This window comes from Ranitomeya imitator, chromosome 7 (genome assembly GCF_032444005.1).
Source record: "Ranitomeya imitator isolate aRanImi1 chromosome 7, aRanImi1.pri, whole genome shotgun sequence".
In the NCBI taxonomy this organism is placed as follows: Eukaryota; Metazoa; Chordata; class Amphibia; order Anura; family Dendrobatidae; genus Ranitomeya; species Ranitomeya imitator.
The window spans coordinates 42,831,746-42,858,708 of record NC_091288.1 but is presented as its reverse complement, the minus strand read 5'-3'; the positions used below and the strand labels follow the sequence as shown (position 1 = coordinate 42,858,708).

At 42.2% G+C, this 26,963-nt stretch overlaps 2 protein-coding genes across 4 annotated transcripts in view; both read right to left on the bottom strand.

The window, feature by feature from the left end:
- The window catches only part of METAP1D (methionyl aminopeptidase type 1D, mitochondrial), a 244,591-nt gene extending 237,850 nt beyond the window's left edge, over nt 1-6,741 (bottom strand). For 2 of the 3 annotated variants that reach the window (XM_069733142.1, XM_069733144.1), the window contains exon 1: nt 6,643-6,708. Coding sequence is in view for 1 of the 3 variants with exons in the window: in XM_069733143.1 (XP_069589244.1) it covers nt 6,643-6,682 (40 nt within the window). In the remaining 2 variants the exon portion in view is untranslated. Of the gene's footprint in view, nt 1-6,642 lie in introns of all 3 variants that reach the window. The other variant, XM_069733143.1, reaches the window with a different exon arrangement.
- Nucleotides 6,742-10,908: 4,167 nt separating this feature from the next.
- The window catches only part of HAT1 (histone acetyltransferase 1), a 74,839-nt gene continuing 58,784 nt past the window's right edge, over nt 10,909-26,963 (bottom strand). The window contains exons 9-11 of the mRNA XM_069733140.1: nt 18,797-18,948; nt 14,559-14,675; nt 10,909-11,742 (exon numbers count right to left, since the gene is read on the bottom strand). Of these exons, the coding sequence (XP_069589241.1) occupies nt 11,575-11,742; nt 14,559-14,675; nt 18,797-18,948 (437 nt within the window). The 3' untranslated portion in view covers nt 10,909-11,574. The remainder of the gene's footprint in view (nt 11,743-14,558; nt 14,676-18,796; nt 18,949-26,963) is intronic.

The window sequence follows — 26,963 nt, the reverse complement described above, 5'->3', positions numbered from 1 at the left end:
GCTAATTGCATAGCAGCCTCAAGCGTAGCAGGTGCAGGATATGCAATGAGCAAATCTTTAACACTGTCATTCAAACCTGCTAAAAACTGACTCTTGAGTGTTGGATCATTCCAGCTGACCTCCGCAGACCATTGTCTGAACTGGGTACAATATTTCTCAGCATCGCCAGAACCCTGTTTCAGCCGCCTGAGTTCTGCCTTGGTTGTAGTGACCCGATCAGGATCATCATATAATACCCCCATAGCAGAAAAAAACGCTTCTACTGACATTAAACAAGGGTCATCCGGACGCAATGAAAATGCCCAAACATGCGGCTCACCTCGCAATAAAGACATAATAATCCCCACACGCTGTAATTCTGCCCCTGAAGACCTGGGTCTAAGCCAAAAATAAAGTAAACATGCATTTTCAAATGAAAAAAAAAATCCTGCCGTTTACCAGAAATACATTCAGGCAAACCCACCTTAAGATCTTCAGAGCAGATTCCAGGGCAATTACTCACGTGCTGTTGTAAGCTGGCAACTTCCAACGTTAACCCTTGCATACGCTGAGCAAGATCTTGAACGCTGTTCATATTGCAGAATTCCAGGAGGGGTGTTTTTTTTTTATATACTTCTTTCTGGCTGGACAAACTGTTACGGATCTGCCACACAGGACTAAGGTAGAAGGGGGAAAACTGACCCTGCACTATGACTAGGCTGAAACCCTACGATGGAGTGGGCAACCCTTGCAAACAGACCCACCGACAATCCTAGGTTAATCTCAAGCGAAGACCTATAGATAAGGGGTTCCCTAAAAGAACTAAGGACTGGGTACAAAACCGGGTCACCTCCTAATAGAAAACAAAGAGAAGGCTGCAGAAACCAATAGAAAACAGAAACTAAGGCTAGCAGAACCAGAGGTACCAGCACTGCACAAATAAACACACACAGAAGACAAAGCACCAAGCTAGAGCTCAAGCAGATAAACACTGTTGTCCAGCAAGGACTGGGAGGCAGGTGCTGGTTAATAAAGAGTGAAACAAGACAAGACAAGACCCAGCACCAGAGGAAAAAGACCAGCAGCCAGAACTCCACAAGAAAATGGCGGATAGTCACAAACTAAACAGATTCTAACACAGGCCTGTTTGAAGTTCACCGATGACCATCTGGATGATCCAGATGAGGCATGGGAGAAGGTCATGAGGTGAGATGAGACCAAAATAGAACTTTTTGGTATCAATTCCAATCGCCGAGTTTGGAGGAAGAAGAAGGACAATTACAACCCCAAGAACACAGTCCCAACCATAATGCATGGTGGAGGAAACATAATAATTTGGGGGTGCTTTTCTGCAAAGGGGACAGGACGACTGCAACATATTGAAATGAGAATGGATGGGGTCATGCATCACGAGATTTTGGCCAACAACCTCCCCCCCCCAAGTTAATTGAAGATGCATTGTGGCTTGATCTTCCTGCATGAAAATGACCTGAAACACACAGCCAGGGCAACTGAGCAGTATTCTCTGTAAGAAGCATTTCAGGGTCCTGGAGTGATCTACCCTGTCTCCAGACCTGAACCCAATAGAAAATCTTTGGAGGGAGCCGAAACTCAATGTTGCCCAGCGACAGGTCCAAAACCTGAAAGATCTGGAGAAGATCCGTATGGAGGAGGGGGCCAAAATCCCTGCTGCAGTGTGTGAAAACTTGGTCAAGAACTACAAGAAAAGTCTGACCTTTGTAATGGCAAACAAAGGTTTCTGTAGCAAATATCAAGTTCTGTTTTTCTATTGTATCAAATAATTATATAATGCAATAAAATGCAAATTAACCCCTTTCTGACCTCGGACGCGATAGTACGTCCGAGGTCAGAAGCCCCGCTTTGACGCGGGCTCCGGCGGTGAGCCCGCATCAAAGCCGGGACATGTCAGCTGTTTTGAACAGCTGACATGTGCCCGTAATAGGCGCGGGCAGAATCGCAATCTGCCCGCACCTATTAACTAGTTAAATGCCGCTGTCAATCGCAGACAGCGGCATTTAACTACTGCATCCGGCCAGGTGGCCGTAAATGATGGCATCGCCGACCCCCGTCACATGATCGGAGGTCGGCGATGCTTCAGAATTGTAACCATAGAGGTCCTTGAGACCTCTATGGTTACTGTTCCCCGGCACCTGTGAGCGCCACCCTGTGGTCGGCGCTCACAGCACACCTGATTTTCTGCTACATAGCAGAGCCGATCGTGCTGTGCCTGCTTCTAGCCTCCCATGGAGGCTATTGAAGCATGGCAAAAGTAAAAAAAAAAATAGTTAAAAAAAATATAAAAGTTTAAATCACCCCCCTTTCACCCCAATCAAAATAAATCAATAAAAAAAAAAAATCAAATCTACACATTTTTTTGGTATCGCCGTGTTCAGAATCACCCGATCTATCAATTAAAAAAAGCATTAACCTGATCGCTAAACGGCGTAGCGTGAAAAAAATCGAAACGCCAGAATTACGTTTTTTTGGTCGCCGCGACTGCATTAAAATGCAATAACGGGCGATCAAAAGAACGTATCTGCATCAAATTCCTATCATTAAAAACGTCATCTCGGCACGCAAAAAATAAGCTCTCAACTGACCCCAGATCATGAAAAATGGAGACGCTACAAGTATCGGAAAATGGCGCAATTTTTTTTTTTCTTAGCAAAGTTTGGAATTTTGTTTTCACCACTTAGGTAAAAAATAACCTAGTCATGTTAGGTGTCTATGAACTCGTAATGACCTGGAAAATCATAATATCAGGTCAGTTTTAGCATTTAGTGAACCTAGCAAAAAAGCCAAACAAAAAACAAGTGCGGGACTGCACTTTTTTTTGCAATTTCACCGCACTTGGAATTTTTTTCCCGTTTTCTAGTACGCGACATGCTAAAACCAATGATGTCGTTCAAAAGTACAACTCGTCCCACAAAAAATAAGACCTGACATGGCCAAGTTATGGCTCTGGGAAGGAGGGGAGTGAAAAACGAACACGGAAAAACAAAAAATCCCAAGGTCATGAAGGGGTTAATTACGGTATGTAAAAATCATACAATGTGATTTTCTGGTTTTTATTTTTAGATTCTGTCTCTCACAGTTGAAGTGTATCTACAATTAAAATTACAGACCTCTCCATTCTTTGTAGGTCAGAAAACTTGCAAAATCGGCAGTGTATCAAATACTTATTTTCCCCACTGTATGTATACAGACTGACCCGCTGTATACACCTGACCAAAGTACAACTATATTACAGATATACACCACAAGCTGCTAGTAGCTGTGCAGCACAGACCGATCTCGGTGGAATGCAACGTCTCTATATGCCGACTTTGTATCCTGTCGCCATGCCTCGGCTGCCCAGTATTTGCCGACCCAGATGAAAAGTTGTTTGGCAACTTTGGAGATATATCTGCTCCTAGACTGTAACTTCCAGTCCGGTTATCCCAAAAGTCTATCCATTTGTTTGTGGGAACGCCGAGTGCTTTCCTGGAGACTTGAGTAATTATGCTGGACCGAGGAACGGATATGCCAACAAGTGACCAACCGGGTTCCCTCTAAGGCTGGGTTCACATCCTCTTTGTGTTTCACAGGATCCTATGTCCAGTGGCCATGGCGGTCAGTAGTCCGTGGCCGCTGGACAGGAGCCCTGCAAACTACTTCCTACTTTATGGCATCTCCAGCGCTTCTTCTGACTTGTCGGCACGGTGTGCCACGCTGCTACATCACACAGTGGATTCCAGCAGGTAGGTGGTGGTGGTCTGTAGGGCTCCAGTCTGGTGGCCGTGGAGATCTGGCCTCGTCGCTGGACCAGGTTCTTGTGAATCGAATTGCTCATCTCTACTTTAGATCAGTTTTTCATGGCAAATAGTCGCAAATCATGGTGCATGCCGTACTTGCTCGAGAATTTCCAAAGTTTTCGACAAAAATTCCGGCAGCAAATTTGTTGTAATTTATATTAGTAGTGAAAATTTTAGCACAAATCGACACCAGCTAACAGCACAAGGCTTTATCATTAAGAGCCGTGCACCCATCACTCCAGCTAAATTCACACTATTAGACCTTGTAGGGGGTGCGGATGTTGGGAGTGGGCTCAGAGCTGAGCCGGCTCCATATAGGGAAGGTGTCGGCTCATAATACAGGGGCGTAACAATCACAGTCACAGAGGTCGCGACATCGCCCGTGTGGATGAGGGGCCCGCCGACTCCAGCACAAACTTCAACTGGATGTGACAAACTTCAACTGGATGTGATCCTCAGAGGCACATTCAGCTGAAGTGTATTGTTGCACCGAGACCCGCCAGGGTCCCCGGCCAATCAGAAGCTTGCAGCTGACGTCTGTGTGCATGTGACCATGGGCGCATAGCAGTGATGTTACCCGCTACCGTCGTTTGCATGCTGTACTCAGCTGACTGCTGCAGAAGAGGACTACACCCGACGGGGGAGCGCAGGGAAGGCGAGTAGAATCAGGAACAGGGGGAGCGCAGGGAAGGCGAGTAGAATCAGGAACAGGGGGAGCGCAGGGAAGGTGAGTAGATCAGGAACAGGGGGAGCGCAGGGAAGGTGAGTAGATCAGGAACAGCGGCAGAACAGGGGACATGTATACCAGGATGGGGGATATATTTACCAGGATAAAGGCCATATATAGCTGGATGGGGCCCAGGATAAGGGACATGTATACCAGGATGGGGGATATATTTTCCAGGAAGGAGCTCAAGAAGGGGGACATTACTACATAATGGTTATATTAGGTATTGCCATGTCTGTAAAAGTCCAATTTTTTTTAAATATGTAAAAGTATTTATCCCATAAAGGTAAAAGCCATGCAAAATGCATTTTTTTTCAGACTTTTTTAAGCTACTAAAAAAATAAAAATAATAAATAAAAAACGATATAGGTTCGGTACAGCCGGGATTGTAGTGACCTGGCGGGTCAAGCTGTATGTCAAACCATAAAAACATAACGCCAAAAAAAAAAAAAAAAAAGGCGACTTGCGTTTCTGTCATCATTTCACCTCACTTTGAATTTTTTCCTAATTTCTCCGTTCAATACATGGTAAGGCGAATAATGTCATCTAAAACTACAACTCGTCCCGTAAAAAATGATTCCTCGTACAGCGATGTCAATAGAAGACTAAAAAAAAAAAAGTTATGGCTCTTGGAAGAATAGGAGAAAAAAAATTAAAACAAAAACTGTCAGTGTCCTTAAATGGATTGTCCACTACTGGATCACACCTTACTAACTGCCCCACGCAGCAATAAATAAGCCATATACTAACCACATCAGCGCCGCTCCTGTGTTGCTAGCGCCATTGCTGGGAGTCGCGTGATTCAGCGCTCACTGTTGAATTAGACGGGAAATCATCTAAAAGAACCATGACAGCTGCAGCTGATCATCACCTGCTGACTAGCTGCAGCGGTCACGTGACATAATAACATCACATAACCACCAGGAATCTCAGTGCTGCCATCGTGGAACAGCAGCGGTCCGGGGGGCTAAGTTTACATTTTATGTTATGCGGGCAGATAAAGGGACGCGTCAGCAGATAATGACAAACTGTTTAAACCAGGTTGTGTGTTGCGCTTTCCTAGACTCACATTCCCTGCAGAGGGTCAGACGGGGAGATCTGTGACATCGCCTACTGTGATCGGTGAATCCTCTGTCATCAGCTGTGTAGACGTGTCACCATTTGTTGTGATCCTGCCTCTGATGATAATGAGACTGCTGACAACGCATCCTGCCAGGACAGGGAGTAGGGAGTCTAAAACAATCCTAGTGGCCAGTGTGAGAATTACAGGATTAATATTTTGGGTTATTTTCGATACAGATGAGAATGGAAAACCCACTACGGCTACGTTCACATTAGCGTTTCCCGACGCAGCGGCGACGCATGCGTCATGCGCCCCGTATATTTAACATGGGGGACGCATGGACATGTGTTGTGCTGCGTTGTGCGACGCATGCGTTTTTTCCGCCTCAAGCGTCGGGCAAAGAAAACGCAACAAGTTGCTTTTTTTTGCGTCGAAATTTCGGCAAAAAACGACGCATGCGTCGCGAAAGGCAGCGTTTTTGCGTGCGTTTTTATTTGCGTTGTGCGTTGCGTCGCCGACGCAGCGGCGCACAACGCAAATGTGAACGTAGCCTTACGCAAAAAAGTATAAAAACAAATGTGATTTAGGCAACAAGTCTTTTGGTGATGATCACTTCCCTTTAAACATTTAAGAGGGGGGGCTGTCCAGCAGTGGACACTTTAATGGGTTAATGTTACACACCATCAATAAACGTGTCAGAATTAATAATAAAAAAATACCAGTGTGCGGATCATCAGCACTTTCACGCCTAGAAGTCTGGCCACAGTGGCTGCCGCAGAGCTTTCCTAGGTGGGATATTTTAATAACTGGGACATGAAGGTTTTATTACATGAGAGCAGCCAATCTGGGCGTCCACTAGCGCCGCTCTACTGGAGACCTGTGTGTACTGCAACTAGCCAATAACATTTCCATGTGGTAACAAGATACGTGTTTGTCATTAGGCGTGCACACTCCAGGCTGCAGTACAATGTCCGTGCGTGCCTCATACGGACACAGTACGGGCGTATACCGGCCGTACAGCCTACGTCCTGCGCGCTGACCCCTCCGCCGCCTCTTACCTCCACGCTGCACGCAGCGGAGAACTCTGAGCGCCGGCATCCTCACGTCTTCTCAAATAGTCACGTGATCCAAGTCTGAACTCTCCCATTGGTTGAAACTTACTGGCGGAAGTAACGCTCCATACTATGGACAGACTCAGAAAGGGGAAACCTGGCGCTGAGCGACGGAAGCCTGTATGAGTCAAACTGCTGAGAAACGCAAAGCTATATGTAATAACAATAAAAAATATGCTTTTATATATAAGCGCATGTTTTGTCATGTGCAGGGCAATGTTCATCATGTATATGTTTAACCCTCTATTATTTTATGTAAATCACTTTTTTTTTTCAATCTTATTTGAAGAGCTGTAACTGTTTTTGTTGAACTTTTTGACCAATAGAGCTGCAAGAAAACTTTTTTTTTGTGGGGTGTGCGTATTTCTAATAGCAATAACTTATTTTTTGCTCAATGAAAATTGGTAAGTATTGTCTTCCCTGCAATGGCTTTGTATGGGGGGCAAACAGGGTCGCCGCACCCTGTTAAACGCTTCATATGTGACAGGTCAGACAAATTGGCCTCTGATCAGCGCCCGATGGCCGAGACCCTTCGTAACAACCTCGAGATCAGGCCACGAGCACACATTACACGTTACAATCTTCTGCGATGGGGCTACAAATGCGGCTCATAAGAAGCAGGGTGGCCCAAAATTAAAGAACCCTGGCTTTCTTTAAAATCCGAAGCACCGTCACCCCTGACCTTGGGTTGTGTCTGCGATTAAGTCCCATTGAAGTGTACAGAGCTGCATTGCAATACCGCGGACAACCCATGGTCCAAGGCGGCGCTATTTCTGAAAGAAAGCAACATAATCCTAGACAGCCCCTTTAACATTAGCTGTTAAAACATTATACACCGATAGTTACGTGGTTAAAAAATACATAGATGATTCTGCTGGAAATAGATGAATACAGCGCTGGGTGATCTATCGCAGTCCCATAAGCAATAAGACATGTTTTTATGGCAATCACTTTATTCCAATGTTTTTATTCTGGGCCTAAGAACTAATAGGCAGTTAGCATCGATCTGCCTGATGTATCCAGCATTGGTTTCTGTTGGAACAAAGCAGTAACAGACCGCTCCTGCCGGCGATTCATCAGCTTCTCTTCGCTCTCCATTAGCTACTGCTGATGTCATTCTGATTGACAGTTGGCTCCCCGCTGACTCACAACGGGGAGACGGCCAAACAATTAGCATGACGTGAGCAGTCACACCCCATCGACAAAGCCTGGAAGAGGAAGAGCTGCTTTGTTGATGTAGAGCAGCTGAATTGCCGGCAGGAGCAGTCAGTGACCACAATGAGCCGCCACCTGGTAGAACAGGCAGGTAGTGAGCAAGTACCTGATGCTTCATTTTTTTAAGCCCAAAGACACAACCAAGCTCTCCATAGAGAAGGAACAGACTGTTATCCTGTCTTCTCAATCACTGTATACACGGAGTAGAACAAGCACGATGTATACAATAATACGAAGCATATGGCTGTGTAATGGCATTTCTTCCTCCAGTGCAGTCATGTGCTTGCTGGGTGTAGGGAGTAGTGATGAGCGAATGTGCTCAGATATGGTGTTATCTGAGCATGCTCGGGTGCTAACAGTGTCTTCAGCCTGCTTGAAAAACATGTTCGAGTTCCTGCGGCTGAATGTCTCACAGCTGTGACCTGGGCCAAGTCCTGCTGGAGAATGACATTTCCATCTCCAAAAAGCTTGTCGGCAGAGGAAAGCATGAAGTGCTCTAACATTTCCTGGTAGACGGCTGCGCTGACTTTGGTCTTGATAAAACACAGTTGACCTACACCAGCAGATGACATGGCAAACCATCACTGATGGTGGAAACTTCACACTAGACCTCCAGCAGCTTGGATTGTGGCCTCTCCACTCTTCCTCCAGACTCTGGGACCTTGATTTCCAAATGAAATGCAAAATTTACTTTCATCTGAAAACAACATCTTGGACCACTGAGCAACAGTCCAGTTCTTTTCTCCTTGGCCCAGGTAAGATGCTTCTGGCGTTGTCTATTGGTCATGAGTTGCCTGACACAAGGAATGTGACACTTGTAGCCCATGTCCTGGATATTTCTGTGTTTGGTGGCTCTTGAAGCAATGACTCCAGCAACAGTCCACTCCTTGTGAATCTACCCAAAATTTGTGAATGGCCTCAATCCTTTCAAGGGTGCGGTTATCCCGGTCGCTTGTGCACCTTTTTCTACCACACTTTTTCCTTCCACCCAACTTTCCATTAATATGCTTGGATACAGCACTCTGAACAGCCAGCTTCTTTAGCAATGACCTTTTGTGGCTTACCCTCCTTGTGGAGTGTCAATGACTGCCTTCTTGACATCTGTCATGTCAGCAGTCTTCCCCATGATTGTGGAGCCTACTGAAACAGACTAGGGACCTTTATAACACTTAGGAAGCCTTTGTAGGTGTTTTTTTTTTGTTAATTATTCTAATTTACTGAGATAATGACTTTTGGGTTTTCATTTGCTGTAAACCATAATCATCCACATTAACAGAAATAAACACTTGATATAATATAGATCACTCTGTTTGCAATGATTATCTAATATATGAGTTTCACTTTTTGTATTGAAGAACTGAAATAAATTAACTTTTTGATATTCTAATTTAGTGAGAGGCACTTGTAAATTGGAAGGGAGGAAAAAAAGCCCCTGCCAATGCAAATCACTGCGGCCAGCTCCGCCCTGTAACAAAAACCTGTATCCGATATATAAATATAATTGTTACAGAAAAGAGAACAAATTGTTGTTGTCCTTTGTGGCCATGGAAAATGTAAAACAAAAGTGAAAAACAGACAGTTACTTTCCCACAGATATCAGCAAAAGTTTTTTGTTAAAAAAAAAAAAAAAAAAAGTAAATGACACAAAAATGAAGTGTCACGTAGGGGGGGGTTTAAACTTTTATTTAAAAAAAATGAGACCAGGAAGAGTAGCCGTACTAACTGTCACTTGAGAAGTTGCTTCCCAGACAGTCCTGAAAAATCCCAGTTATAAATCGAGATCTTAATCTGAGGTTACACTCACACATCTGCGAGAAATGTACTGTTTTTTTCAGGTATACCATGCCTGAAGAAGAGACCCAAGAAGTCTCGGAAGCTTGCTTTGTAACATAATTTATGTTATTTTTGTTAGCCATTAAAAGGTATCGTAAGTGATGAGCAAGCATGCTCTGGTGCTAACAGTGACTTCGACATGCAGCCGCAGGGAATCGAACATATTTTTTGAGCACATTGAAGTCACTCTATTAGCACCTGAGCATGCTCAGATAACACCTTTTCCCAGCACCCTCGCTAAATCATAACTACAAATTATCTTGTTTTTCCCACTGAGAGCAATCTTTGTTTCATCTTTTAGGTTTGGAAAATGCTAGTTTCTCTAAGCTTTTCAAAATCGGAGGGGCTCTTGGGGACGTCTGATTGATCTAAACCCCTCACACCAGCATATTTTATTCCCCAGTCTTATGTTGATAAGCCTTACGTGAAATGGGTGGCGGACATACCGGACTGGGCGGTGGAGGAATGGGGAGAAGTGGGAGATACATTTTATTCCTCATAGGCGAGTGCTAGGGATGGTTTGATCCAGACTGAATTTCTAAATAGTTTACTAGACCCCGGAAAGGTTCAGGAGGTTTGGGATGGGCTCTGGATTATTATCAAGAAGCGGTGAAAGCCTTTCTGCACTCAGCAGCGTGACCTAACCACTGGAAATTGAGGGGGTTGCACTAGAAAAACGCAAAAGATTTCTTTTAGAAACAGCGTCATCATGGAGCATGGCCCTATTGAAGTAAATGGAGTAGAACTACAATACCACGCACACCCCACGGTCAGCGGTGACACGATTTATGAAACATAGCAGCCATGTTTTTCTAATCTGGGACAACCCCTTTAATGACATGTTGACACTGCTGTGCTATAGGAGACCCAGATAAAGTAGGAAAGCAAAACTATACCTTGTACGCATAGTTATGATTCTGTATGCAGCTCGCCAGTTATTGTTACTCATTGGTGAGGCACGGTCCTTGTTACCCTAGATTGTATTAATCCATTATACCGGTATCCTACGGTATTAATTGCAGCTGCCATAAAGCGAGCACTGCACGCATAGTTTATACAGAAAATACGGAAAGACGTGAGGGCCCCCAATGAAATTCTTTAAAGATAAGTATATTTAAAAGATCACTTTATACCCATTCTACTTCTAAAAACAAAAAAAATCGCTCATGTCAGCTTGCCTTTAATATAGAACAACTTGGTCAAGAAAAATAAAACACATGCCAATATATAAATGAATAGTAAAAACTTTTTTCACCTTTTTTAATTATTATTTTTAGTAGTTAAGTGCCACTGAATAACTACAGACATAAGAACCAGGTTGAGTTTTCTAGAAAAATAAACAGTTGAAATGCACAAAAAACCAAAGTGGCATGATATGTCATACACGTGGGGGCAGAGATCAGACTATGTACAGAAATAGAAGTGATGAGCAGAAATAGCATTTTTTTAAATTATTTAATTCATTGTCTTTTTTTGTTTTTGTTTTTTAACAGCTCACCACAGATATTGTGCCTCCACAGACCTGTTTACACCTTTGTATGAAGGCACACAAATGAAAATACAGGTCAAATACAACTCGTGCAATAAACCAGTTCGATTTGCCAGGGGTTTAGGGTTTCTGCTAATGCAGCGAGTGAAAGTGCTGCCTCCGGGAACAGCATTAATACATCACAGATCGATGCTACAACTCAAAATGTTAAAGTCCAAAAATTTACACGCAAGAGATATGGACACAGATTTTTTTTTTTTTTCATTCAGAGATTCACTGGCAAACACTGCAAACGGCTGAAGTTAATAAGGTTGTACAACTCTTTGCAATTGTCAAGTGCCTTATGCCTGGGCAAGTCTTTCCACCGTCCTCCTGTACTCGGACACCAGCTCCTGGTAACTTTCCTCTAGCTGCTCGTGTTGAGTTTTCAGGTCTATCTGATTCATTTGGTTCGTAAGTTCCTCGGGTTTTAAACACCTTCTCATCTTGGCCACCTCCCTCTGGTTTTTCTAGAATTTAAAAATAAAATTCAGATTAGACACAGAAGAAATTAACATTTCTAAAATAGATGCTGTTAAAAACAAACAAAAAAAAACAACTTTAAAACAATACATATCAGAAAAAGTTTTTTTTTTTTTAAATATCTAGCTTAGAATTATGGTGGTTGATGTTGGGATTAACATTGCCTTACTATCATTGACCGAGTCTTCCTACCGCTGAGCTGGGAGATAAAACTATGTAGGGTAGATTGTTATTGCGGTCTACATAATGCATGTATGTGATATATAAAGCAATGCAAGATGGATTGCTGTGTGTTCCAGAACAGCAGGAGGAGAAGGAGGAAACATCCAAAAGAGGTGAAGTGGTCACAGCTTCCCCTCCATGTATCTGGTACAGGTGTAGTGAGAGACTAAAGGTACCGTCACATTTAGCGACGCTGCAGCGATCTAGACAACGATGCCCATCGCTGCAGCGTCGCTGTGTGGTCGCTGGAGAGCTGTCACACAGACAGCTCTCCAGCGACCAATTATGCGAAGTCCCCTGGTAACCAGGGTAAACATCGGGTTATTAAGCGCAGGGCCGCGCTTAGTAACCCGATGTTTACCCTGGTTACCAGCGTAAACGTAAAAAAAAAAAAAAAAACACTACATACTTACATTCCGGTGTCTGTCGCCCGGCGCTGTGCTTCTCTGCACTGACTGTGAGCACCAGCCGCAAAGCACAGCGGTGACGTCACCGCTGTGCTCCGCTTTCCGGCCGGCGCTCACAGTGCAGAGAAGCACAGCGCCGGGGACAGACACCGGAATGTAAGTATGTAGTGTTTGTTTTTTTTAACGTTTACGCTGGTAACCAGGGTAAACATCGGGCTACTAAGCGCGGCCCTGCGCTTAGTAACCCGATGTTTACCCTGGTTACCAGTGAAGACATCGCTGGATCGGCATCACACACGCCGATTCAGCGACGAAATAAAGTTCTGGACTTTCTGCTCCGACCAACGATGGCACAGCAGGATCCAGATCGCTGCTGCCTGTCAAACTCAACGATATCGCTAGCCAGGACGCTGCAACGTCACGGATCGCTAGCGATATCGTTCAGTGTGACGGTACCTTAAGGAAAACCCTTTAAGAAGCAGCTATGGTTGACTGACCCTTTAGAAGCTGCTGTATCCTCCATAAAACACAGGGACATCTATTACATGGCTGATAAATAACAATATGCTGCATGAAGTTCAGGCTCCTTGCATTGGATGTGTGGAAAAGATTCACCTGATCTGCATTTGGCAGCATATTAGTATTCAATGATTAATTTACGTTTGTAATTTGCTTTTGGCAAATTGATGCTCCCATTGTATTTTATGCTTGAATGACTCAACAAAACAATGTGAAGTTACGAGTCCATTCTAAAAGGCCCCACATACACATTAATGACGGCTTCTAATAGTCTAGTCTAATGTGTATGGGGGCCTCTGGACAACCGATTCAAGAGGAAAATTTTAATTGTGTATGTCCAGTTTTTGACTGCTTTGTTCTCCCAGAGATGAGCCATTGCCATGTCTTTCCCAAAGAGAACACAGGAGCACTCGGTCGAACAAGCCGAAACTGCAATCAACCAAAGATTCGTTTGTCCCATAGCTACTGTGTTCTGATTCCAAGTACCAGTACGATACTTTTAAGAATGGTTTGACTAACTTTAGAGAATAATAAATATTAAGGACAGAGGAGCATAGTCTGCAACGCTATTCTGTCTTCCAAAGAGACCGTATATTTTTTTTTTTACATTATAGTCAATGAGTAATGTATGCAACAAATGTAATGCTTAAAGGGGTATTCCAATCTCCGGGATCTTATCCCAATATGTAGTAGGTGTAATAATAATATTAGCAAATACCTCCAATTAGAAATGTAGTATAGTTCTTCAGATTCACAAGGTCTCTTTCCTCATGTGCAGGAATTGCACGGTCTTAGGTATCCATGGTTAATAGTGACTACCTATCTGTCACTATATCGGTGGTCGTAACTATGGATACCAAAGGTCCTGTAATGCCTGCACATGAGGAAAGACACATAGCAAATCAGAAAAACTTTATATAATTTTTATATAGCGCCAACATATTCTGCAGCGCTTTACAGTTTAACAGTGTCAAACGCAAGTCATAAGTAGCAACGATAACAATACAATAATTGAAGCACAATAAGTCGACCCTGCTCGTGAGAGCTTACAATCTACAATGCTACATTTCTAATTGGAGGCATTTGTTAATCTTATTATTACACCTACTACATATTGGGATAGGATCTTGGAGATGGGAATACCCCTTTAAGGTTTAAACATTCTGTATACGTCTTCCTTGCTTTTAACAAAAAAAATTAGTAAGATTCAACCCTTCTCTACTCCTATCCCTCTTTACAGGCACCAAAAAAGGAGGCAGAAAAATACTCTGATGTTCCAGAATTTTTGACTGCAATATTATCTTAACATACAGCGCTATACATACTGTCAAAAAAACAGTCAGAACCTTTATGGATTCCCAGTACAATGAGATCCAGCAAGAATCACTGGGAAAATAGGAGAGAATGCCGGTCATGGCTTTGTTAGGAATGGAAGCCATGAGGCTACAGACAAAGCCCCAAGAACAAGACAATTACCCAAAACCCTACAGTAAATGTTTTTCGATTTCTGGACTGTATCCATACCATTACAGCGAGTGGCTGAGTCCCAACAGTAAATGCTTGCGCTCACATGCCTAGCTTTTGGTACAGCACAAATTAGTATCAGATGTCAGTAATTTTAATTTGACGACATAAGATAGACGCTGTAGCCGTACCTTATATGGGCCAACAAGTCGTTTTTTTATTTCTAGTCTGTAAGCTCGGGATTTCTCAGGATCACTCATGTCCGTTGCACGAAGCCGAAGAATTTCATAAACACGCCTCGCATGTTGCTATCAGAACAGAAGCAAAATTTTAGCAGGACAAAAAAAAAAAAAAATACAGATTAGGAAAAAAAAAAAAGAATGATCGACAACTTAAAAGGGAATCGGTCACCAGGTATTTAGTCTGCCCATCTGACAGCAGCATAATATAGGGACGGAGATCCTGACTCCCGCGATGTGTCACTTTAGTGGTTACTGCTGTTTTGGAAAAATCCCATTACCTGCTGCAGATCTAGCAGTTCTCTAAATGCTGAGCTCTGTATAGCCCCGCCCACACCACTGTCAGATTTGTGTATGCTGGGCATAGGCAGAAAGAGATAGATAGATCTATACACACACACACACACACACACACACACACACACACACATATATATATATATACACAGTGCCTTGTGAAAGTATTCTGCCCCCTGGAACTTTTCAACCTTTTCCCACAGATCATGCTTCACACAAAGATACCAAATGTAAATTTTGGTGCAGAACCAACAAGTGGAGCACAATTGTGAAGTTGAATGAAATTTATTGGTTATTTTAAATTTTTGTGGAAATTCAAAAACTGAAAAGTGGGGCGTGCAATATTATTTGGCCTCTTTAACTTAATACTTTGTTGCGCCACCTTTTGCTGCGATTACAGCTGCAGTTGCTTGGGGTATGTCTCTATCAGTTTTGTACATCGAGAGGCTGAAATTCTTGCCCATTCTTCCTTGGCAAACAGCTCGAGCTCAGTGAGGTTTGATGGAGATCGTTTGTGATCAACCGTTTTCAGCTCTTTCCACAGATTCTCGATTGGATTGAGGTCTGGACTCTGATTTGGCCATTCTAACACCTGGATACGTTTATCTGTGAACCATTCCATTGTAGATTTTGCTTTATGTTTGGGATCATTGTCTTGTTGGAAGACAAATCTCAGTTCCAGTTTCAGGTCTTTTGCAGACTCCAACAGGTTTTCTTCAAGAATGGTCCTGTATTTGGCTCCATTCGTCTTCCCATCAATTTTAACTATCTTCCCTGTCCCTGCTGAAGAAAAGCAGGCCCAAACCATGATGCTGCCACCACCATGTTTGACAGTGGGGATGGTGTGTTCAGGGTGATGAGCTGTGTTGCCTTTACGCAAAACATATCGCTTGGCACTGTTGCCAAAAAGTTCGATTTTGGTGTCATCTGACCAGAGCACCTTCTTCCACATTGGTGTGTCTCCCAGGTGGCTTGTTGCAAACTTTAAACGACACTTTTTATGGCGATCTTTGAGAAATGGCTTTCTTCTTGCCACTCTTCTATAAAGGCCAGATTTGTGCAGTGTACGACTGATTGTTGTCCTATGGACAGACTGTCCCACCTCAGCTGTAGATCTCTGCAGTTCATCCAGAGTGATCATCGGCCTCTTGGCTGCATCTCTGACCAGTCTTCTCCTTGTTTGAGATGAAAGTTTACAGCAGCGTTTCCCAAACTCCAGTCCTCACGGACCCCACAGGTCATGTTTTCAGGATTTTCATAGTGTTGCACAGGTGAGAGAATTCCCGAGGGCTTGATAAAACTTCCACCACCTGTGCAATACTAAGAAAATCCTGAGAACATGACCAGTGGGGTCCATGAGGAATGGAGTTTGGGAAACACTGGTTTACAGTGACGGCCGGGTCTTGGTAGATTTGCAGTGGTGTGATACTCCTTCCATTTCAATATGATCGCTTGCACAGTGCTCCTTGGGATGTTTAACCGCTTCATGACCTTGGGATTTTCCGTTTTTCCGTGTTCGTTTTTCGCTTCCCTCCTTCCCAGAGCCATAACTTTATTTTTCTGTCAATATGGCCATGTGAGGGCTTATTAAGTTGTACTTTTGAACATCATTGGTTTTAGCATGTCGGGTACTAGAAAACGGGAAAAAAATTCCAAGTGTGGTAAAATTGCAAAAACAAAGTGCAATCCCACACTTGTTTTTTGTTTGGCTTTTTTTGCTAGGTTCACTAAATGCTAAAATTGACCTGCCATTATGATTCTCCAGGTCCTTACGAGTTCATAGACACCAAACATGTCTAGGTTCTCTTATCTAGGTGGTGAAAAACAATTCGAAACTTTGCTAAGAAACAAAAAAAAATTGCGCCATATTCAGATACCCGTAGCGTCTCCATTTTTCGTGATCTCTGGTTGGGTGAGGGCTTATGTTTTGCGTGCCGAGCTGACGTTTTTAATGATACCATTTTGGTGCAGATATGTTCTTTTGATCGTCCGTTATTGTATTTTAATGCAATGTCGCGGTGACCAAAAAAGCGTAATTCTGGCGTTTCGAATTTTTTTCTCGCTACGCCATTTAGTGATCAGGTTAACCCTTTTTTTATTGATAGATCGGGCAATTCTGAACGCGGCGATACCAAGTATGTGTAGGTTTGACTTATTTTATTGATTTATTTTGAATGGGGCAAAAGGGGGGGTGATTTAAATTTTTATATTTTTTTTTACTTTTTTAACTTTTGCCATGCTTCAATAGCCTCCATGGGAGGCTAGAAGCTGGCACAACTCGATCGCCTCTGCTACATAGCAACGATCATCAGATCGCTGCTATGCAGCAGAAATGCAGGCTTGCTATGAGCGCCGACCACAGGGTGGCGCTTACAGCTAGCCGGGATCAGTAACTATAGAGGTATCAAGGACCTCTATGGTTACCCTTCTGATGCATGGCTGACCCCCGATCATGTGACGGGGGTCGGCGATGCGCTCATTTCCGGCCAAATGCACCAGTTAAATGCTGCTGTCAGCGTTTGACAGCGGCATTTAACTAGTTAATAGCGGCGGGTGAATTGCGATTTCACCCGCCGTTATTGCGGGCACATGTCAGCTGGTCAAAACAGCTGACATGTCCCGGCTTTGATGCGGGCTCACCGCCGGAGTCCTGCATCAAAGCAGGGGGATCTGACCTCGGACGTACTATCCCATCCGAGGTCAGAAAGGGGTTCGAGTTTTGGAAATCCTTTTGTATCCAAATCCGGCTTTAAACTTTTCCACAACAGTATCACGTACCTGCCTGTGGTGTTCCTTGGTCTTCATGATGCTCTCTGTGCTTCAAACAGAACCCTGAGACTATCACAGAGCAGGTGCATTTATATGGAGACTTGATTACACACAGGTGGATTATATTTATCACCATTAGGCATTTAGGACAACATTGGATCATTCAGAGATCCACAATGAACTTCTGCAGTGAGTTTGCTGCACTGAAAGTAAAGGGGCCGAATAATATTGCACGCCCCACTTTTCAGTTTCCACAAACATTTAAAATAACCAATAAATTTTGTTCAACTTCACAATTATGTTCCACCTGTTGTTGATTCTTCACCAAAAAGTTGAAAAGTTCCAGGGAACGAATACTTTTGCAAGGCTGTGTGTGTGTGTGTGTGTGTGTGTGTGTGTGTGTGTGTGTGTGTGTGTGTGTGTGTGTGTATATATGTATATATATATATATATATACACACATACATACATACATACATACATATACATATATATATATATATATACATACATATGTATGTATGTATGTATGTATGTATGTATGTATGTGTGTATATATATATATATATATATATATATATATATATATATATATATATATATATATATATATATATATATATATATCTTTATCTGTCACCAAGTGTCTTTGCAGTATATGTGTATATATATATAAATAAATATCTGTCACCAAGTGTCTTTGCAGCATACACATATAACTGTATAAATTATATCACTGTCTATATCTACACACATACACCTCCTAGCAGTTACAAGTGCAACCACTAAAATCCAACCCCATTAGATTGGGGAGCAGGCTATAAGAGTACTGCGTATTGCTGTCCATTTAAGGCAATGTGAATAATGTATATTTTTAGGGTATTCCTTACATTCAGACCAGAGCGGAAAGTTCATCGCTTTCCCACTACTGTTGAAACTTCATGAAAGGAGACTGAATTCCCATGAAGCCCAGATAATCATATGGAATAGTGTATGTAGTGTTCTTGTTTTTCCCTTCTTCCTCTACAAGTTGTGATCTTAGGAATTTGTGCGAGTCCCCAGCCTGTCAATGTAAAGAGTGATGTCGTGTACAGTCATCGTGGCCGGCGTTGGAGTTCAGATACCTTATTTATCTTGAGTTTCTGCTGCGCTTCTGTCACCATCTCTTTACTGAACCCTTCACGGAGTTTCTCAGGAGAGAAGCATGGCAGATTTTGGCAAAGTTTAGAGAGAACGAAATCTCGGAGCCTGACAAAGTTCTCAGATGGATCTTCAGCTAGAAGGAGGGAAAGGAGACGGCTTTATTGCTTTTATACTCTACACAGATGCTACATACGGCAATTTCTAAAGCAAGACGACATCTTCTGTTCCATGTCACACATTGGCGTGTTCCGTAGTAACACAATGAATATTCACAGGTGTCCACAGCTAAACTTCCACTTTCAATTTTCGAAAAGCGCTTCCCAAAAAGAAAATCAGTAACTGCTGTGTTCCCCTGTACTGGTGATATAGCACATCACTTTCTATTAGGAAAGTAGCGAGCATATGAATACAATATATATCAAGAGAATAGACAAATAAGCAAGCGTATAACGCACCTGCGGAAACTGTAAACTAAACAGTTATGTTCCACAAAATAATAATAATAATGAACAAGTTAACCACAGGAGTTTAAAAGGAAAAAAAAAACACCATTTTGAAGCAGAGAAGTTACCCTTCAGTTTGGCAGGAAATCCAGAAGGTGAGTGGAAGAAGGGGTGTGACAAAAGAAATTTAAAGGCAACCTGTCAGCAGGATTGTGCTCAGTAACCTACAGACAGCGCCAGGTCGGTGCCGTCATACTGATTACAATGATACCAGGGCTGATGAAATCCGTCTTGTGGTTGGTATCTAATCTATATTTTCAGTTAACGAGATTCTCGTGCTCTGGGGCGGGGCAGTGGGCGGGGCTATGGGTGGGGCAGCAGGCGAGGCAGTGGGCAGGGCTATGGGTGGGGCAGTGGGCAGGGCTTTGAGATGCTCTCTGGCCTTGGTCATCCTTGTGGGTTAAATGACAGATCACTGATCCTTCACTGACCTGCCCTCTATTTTATATACTGATCTTGTGCAGTTAACAGTGTGGTATTTGCAAAAAAAAAAAACACGTTAAACTCCTAGCATTTTGCTAGCGCAATTTTTTTTTTTTTTGCTCAAACAAAAATGGCACCGGAGGTGACACATGCGCAGCAGCATCTGTCGGCAAATGATGGATGTTACTACACATGCGCAGCCACCATTTTGCCAGAGTTGAATTTTTTTTTCTTTAAAGAACTCACTATTAAATGCGCAAACGCAGTATTTAATATAGGAGGCAGATTCACTGAAGGTTCGGTGACCTGTCATTTAAGCCACAATGATGACGATGCCAAAGCACTAAAAAAAAAATAAAACAAAGAGCCCGTAAACAGGCCACAACGGAGCACGAGAATCCCTTAGAAGGGAACCAGCTAAAACATTAATACAAGGATGTAGTGTGTAGTGGTACGGCAGTGTAGGTGGCTGTCCTCCAAGAGAAATTAGTATTTAGTTATTTATTTATTTTTAAGATCTGATGTGCCACTTATGAGAAATCTATGCGCCATATTCAAAGCAGGGTGAAAGTGCACTGGGGGAGTGTCAATACACTTGAAATGGACACGCCTCCAGTGCACTGGCAGCCTGATTTGCATATGGCTTCCACACTAGATTTCTCATGGCTGTCACATCGGATCCCTACAAATAAAAAAAAAAAAAGTATAAATTTTAGTTGGAGGACTACAGCCTACACAGCCATATCACGGCACATATACAATACTATGTATTACACACACAAAAAAAGTGCTGACAGGTTCGCTTTGATTCTAAATTTAATAAACTAAATGAAAAGTTTTAGAATTTATATATTTTTTTCTGCATTATTTATTCACACAATGTTGGTGCTCGCTATTTTTAATTAATTAAAATTCTCACAATATATAGCCCTCTATCTAAAATATTACTGGAACGTTAAACAAAACACAATATTACTGCATATTTTAATTTATCACAAGGCAAGTAACTTAATTTTGTCAATTTTATCTGAATTTAAGGAGGACTGATGTCTAACCAGAGACTGATGTAGATAGAGGGACAGAGACATGTTACACATTACTATTAATAAGTAGCGGTGTAAGGAGGCTTTTTAATCCCAGGCATGGAAGCAGCTGCCTGGGAAAACCAGCCTGGCTACCATTATCCGTAGTCATTAGCCACTCCATTGTGCTGTAAGCACATAACGACCCAGCGTGTCAAAGGGAGGGAAACAAAAAGATTTAATTGTTGAGAGAACCCTGCGCCGTTTTCCTGCCAAAGTATTCAACCAATGGCAGAACTACCGGCTCGTAAACCGTAGACCGGGCAATGAGGAGTTCAACGCTTGAACCATTAAGGCAAACCTTCACAAATGAACCTGATCATGGAAAGATGGCAAAACTAAAGAAAATTTAGTAACTAATGTTTTTGGAAAATTTCACTCAGATTATTAAAAATGTAATATACGGTAAACAAAATTAATACGAAAAAAAAAAAAATCAATGAAATTATATTCGAAGTTTTAAAATGCGCTATACAAAATTCGATATAACAAAAAAACGTACCACTCGTCCATAACCTACATCTGGTATTCCATAATGGGTCAACAGTCCATGGACCAGAGCGCTTCAAAGTGTGGTTTATAGCAATCCCTAAAAACACAATTGTGGAACTAAAACCATCTGCAGAACTCCGAGGTCTCGTGGGTAGTCCGTGTGAGAGTCCTGTGAACCTACTCCTACCTTACAGCATCCCTCAATGACTCTTCTGATTAGTAGGTTTGATGTAACATCATTGTATCGTGGCGCAGACATGTCGTCGAGCCGGGGCTACCAGCAGAGAGGAGGTGGTCCTCAAGACTCTGGTCCAGCAGCCACGAATCACTGACTGATCAGTGCCCTGCAAATATTTTTCCTTAACTAGTATTCTATGACATTCTCGCAAGCACCCATAGGCTTGAATGGGCGCCATCTGATTTACTTAAGAAATTAGTGCACGCTACGATTCATTTCTCACGCATATCGGTCATTGAAAATTCACATCTGCGGTACCCCATTGAAAAACATTGCTTTTTTTTTTGCCATGGACAGCATTCAGTCCGAAAATACAGTCACGTGAACGGGCCAAGAGTCTGGAGCAGCCCCTTCTTTCAAAAGAGCATTTATTGAGGTCAGACACTGATGTTGGAGGAGAAACCCAACTCACAGTCTTCGGGCTAGTTGATGCCAAAAAGTGTGATGGGATTGAGGTTCAGGCTCTGTGTGGACTTTTCAAGTTCTTCCACACTGAAACGCCCCCAACCATGACTTTATGGACCTTGTGCACTAGGACACAGTCATGGGGGAAAGAAAAAGGGCCTTCCCAAAACTGTTCATACAAAAGTTGGAAGCTACAATTGTCTTGTGCTGAAGAATTAAGATTCCCTTCAAAAGGAACTAAGGGTTCCTTCACATCGCATTTAGTGTGCTTCCTTCTTACCCTTCCCCCAAAAACAGGATTCGGACATATGCTCAGATGGGCCATAGACTGGAATGGTGCAGGCACAGTGTATGTGCACTCTGTCGTGCATGATTTTCAAGAGTGTACGCCTACTGGAGGCGGACATAGACGTAGTAGACTGTGTCTGAGTCTCCACCTCCACGCTTGCTCTGTCTTCATCACTATAGCCTATACATGCGTCCGAAACCAGTTTTTTTTTTGGGGGGGAGGGGGATTTTGGATGTATGCCTCAACGGGGTCACCGGGCCTGTACTAGACACTGAATGAAAGCACCTCAAGGAGCAGAGTCCGATCCCTTAAGCACAACACTGTAGGATTATTCTTCCTCCTCCAAAATTTCCAGTAGGCACACTGCAGTCAGGTGGGCAACGTTCTCCTCGTAGGCACGAAACCCAGACTCGTCTATCAGACGCCAGGTACAGAAGTGATTATTCATATGTACATAATAGGTTTCTATTTATTACACCGGTGGCATCCTATTACAGGACCACGCTGGTGGGGCTTAATTCTATACACCAGTGGTAATGGGACTAAAAAGGAATGCGAGTCCTTATTTAAGTCAGAGCAAGTAGGTGTGAGGGTGCACGTGTGAGTAATGTTTTTCCCCCACATATGAAAAGATTTTTATTTTAAGCTTTACATTCTGACATTTGTTACCATCCAAGTTATAGGTATTTTTTTTAAATCTATATATCTCGCCATCTCTCTCTATCTATATATCTCTATCTAACTATCTCTCTTTCGATATAGATAGATAGATAGATAGATAGAGAGAGATTGATTATATATATATATATATATATGTATATATATAGATGTAGATATATATAGATGTAGATATATATAGATGTAGATATATATAGATGTAGATATATATAGATGTAGATATATATAGATGTAGATATATATAGATGTAGATATATATAGATGTAGATATATATAGATGTAGATGTAGATATATATAGATGTAGATGTAGATATATATAGATGTAGATATATATATATAGATGTAGATATATATATATATCTATATATATATCGATAGATATATATATATCGATAGATATATATATATATAGATATATATATATATAGATATATATATATATAGATATATATATATATAGATATATATATATATAGATATATATATATATAGATATATATATATATATAGATATATATATATATATAGATATATATATATATATATATATATAGATAGATAGATAGATAGATTATATATATATATATATATATATATATATATATATATATATATATATATATATATATATATATATATATATATATATATATATATATATATATATATACAGTGGGGCAAAAAAGTATTTAGTCAGTCAGCAATAGTGCAAGTTCCACCACTTAAAAAGATGAGAGGCGTCTGAAATTTACATCATAGGTAGACCTCAACTATGGGAGACAAACTGAGAAAAAAAAATCCAGAAAATCACATTGTCTGTTTTTTTAACATTTTATTTGCATATTATGGTGAAAATAAGTATTTGGTCAGAAACAAAATTTCATCTCAATACTTTGTAATATATCCTTTGTTGGCAATGACAGAGGTCAAACGTTTTCTGTAAGTCTTCACAAGGTTGCCACACACTGTTGTTGGTATGTTGGCCCATTCCTCCATGCAGATCTCCTCTAGAGTAGTGATGTTTTTGGCTTTTCGCTTGGCAACACGGACTTTCAGCTCCCTCCAAAGGTTTTCTATAGGGTTGAGATCTGGAGACTGGCTAGGCCACTCCAGGACCTTGAAATGCTTCTTACGAAGCCACTCCTTCGTTGCCCTGGCGGTGTGCTTTGGATCATTGTCATGTTGAAAGACCCAGCCACGTTTCATCTTCAATGCCCTTGCTGATGGAAGGAGGTTTGCACTCAAAATCTCACGATACATGGCCCCATTCATTCTTTCATGTACCCGGATCACTCGTCCTGGCCCCTTTGCAGAGAAACAGCCCCAAAGCATGATGTTTCCACCACCATGCTTTACAGTAGGTATGGTGTTTGATGGATGCAACTCAGTATTCTTTTTCCTTCAAACACGACAAGTTGTGTTTCTACCAAACAGTTCCAGTTTGGTTTCATCAGACCATAGGACATTCTCCCAAAACTCCTCTGGATCATCCAAATGCTCTCTAGCAAACTTCAGACGGGCCCGGACATGTACTGGCTTAAGCAGTGGGACACGTCTGGCACTGCAGGATCTGAGTCCATGGTGGCGTAGTGTGTTACTTATGGTAGGCCTTGTTACATTGGTCCCAGCTCTCTGCAGTTCATTCACTAGGTCCCCCCGCGTGGTTCTGGGATTTTTGCTCACCGTTCTTGTGATCATTCTGACCCCACGGGGTGGGATTTTGCGTGGAGACCCAGATCGAGGGAGATTATCAGTGGTCTTGTATGTCTTCCATTTTCTAATTATTGCTCCCACTGTTGATTTCTTCACTCCAAGCTGGTTGGCTATTGCAGATTCAGTCTTCCCAGCCTGGTGCAGGGCTACAATTTTGTTTCTGGTGTCCTTTGACAGCTCTTTGGTCTTCACTATAGTGGAGTTTGGAGTCAGACTGTTTGAGGGTGTGCACAGGTGTCTTTTTATGCTGATAACAAGTTTAAACAGGTGCCATTACTCAGGTAATGAGTGGAGGAAAGAGGAGACTCTTAAAGAAGAAGTTACAGGTCTGTGAGAGCCAGAAATCTTGATTGTTTGTTTCTGACCAAATACTTATTTTCCACCATAATATGCAAAAAAAAATGATAAAAAAAAACAGACAATGTGATTTTCTGGATTTTTTTTTCTCAGTTTGTCTCCCATAGTTGAGGTCTACCTATGATGTAAATTGCAGACGCCTCTCATCTTTTTAAGTGGTGGAACTTGCACTATTGCTGACTGACTAAATACTTTTTTGCCCCACTGTATATATATATAGTTTGACAATCCACTTAATAGTGTATGACAGTTTAAGAGGGAAAACAAGACCTTACACCATAAACAGAGGGGGAAAAAGAAAAGTTTATACTCTATCCAGAAATCACCAGAACACGGGGATGTAGATCCTCAACATATGGCGACCACATTTAAAGTGAAGAGAAGGAAAATCTCAAACATATCCGGTACAAGATGCGCTATCTGCGTGCTTAGCATTCCTTTATATACACATCCATACATAATAAATAAGTATCGGCACTATATGTATGCAGAATATTTCTGTTTAGTTTCAATATTGCATTTACGCCTTTTCTGCGGTATTTTGTTTTCTGACTACGGTACAGTGATAAGTACTTTCTAGTTTTCTACTATTCCTTGGAATAAATGTTAGTCATACAGGAACGCACTCCTCTGTTAATGATGGGGAAAAAATGGTTATACAGTAAAATAAAAAATCCCATACATGTATAAATCTACACATTCGGAGCTTACATTTTCGGATTCAAGCAATCACCCCCGTTTGGGCACACCGAAAAAAAAAATGTAATAAACACTTAAGTAGCACTTAAAATGTGCATAAAAATAGCTCATGCATGTTAATCGCCTGGAAAAAATTCTACTTCTGCAACAAAGCAGATCGGCAAAGTGTTTTCTTTCATGTTCTCCCACCCTACACTTACAGCTGACGGGCCAAGGTGCAAGAAGCCCGGGCACTGCCCACTGTAAAGTATAGTGAAGCACACAGTCATACCACGACGCTCAACACAGACCTCGCTATACAAAAGGGAAAGGGAGGAACTGGAAGAGCGGACATGAATTGTATGGTTGGGGGTGGGAGGTCTGAGGAGAAGGGGGCAGGGGAAAGACAGGCAGGTGTTTCCAAAGAAATTAAAATAACCTTCTCTTCGGTGTTAAAATATATCCACCAATCCACAAAGTAATTAGGGCAAGTTTTCATCTTGATAAATCAATAATTACTGAAAACAAAGTAAGCAGCATCCAACAGCCGAGCCTCCAAAAATCGAAGGTGTATTCCCTGCTTCTTCAGTAACCCAAGAGATTTTAGGGGTTTTGGGTTATTTATTTTTTTTCAGGAAATTAAAGCCATATCAGCACCCTGGATACACACAGACCTCACATCCAGCCTGTATTACCAGAGAGCCACACAGACCTCACATCCAGCCTGTATTACCAGAGAGACACACAGACCTCACATCCAGCCTGTATTACCACAGGGACACACAGACCTCACATCCAGCCTGGAGGGACACACAGACCTCACATCCAGCCTGTATTACCAGAGAGACACAGACCTCACATCCAGCCTGTATTACCAGAGGGGCACACAGACCTCACATCCAGCCTGTATTACCAGAGAGACACAGACCTCACATCCAGCCTGTATTACCAGAGACACAGACCTCACATCCAGCCTGTATTACCAGAGGGGCACACAGACCTCACATCCAGCCTGTATTACCAGAGGGACACACAGACCTCACATCCAGCCTGTATTACCAGAGGGACACACAGACCTCACATCCAGCCTGTATTACCAGAGATACACACAGACCTCACATCCAGCCTGTATTACCAGGGAGACACACAGACCTCACATCCACCCTGTATTACCAGAGGGACGCACAGACCTCACATCCAGCCTCTATTACCAGAGGGACGCACAGACCTCACATCCAGCCTGTATTACCACAGGGACACACAGACCTCACATCCAGCCTGTATTACCA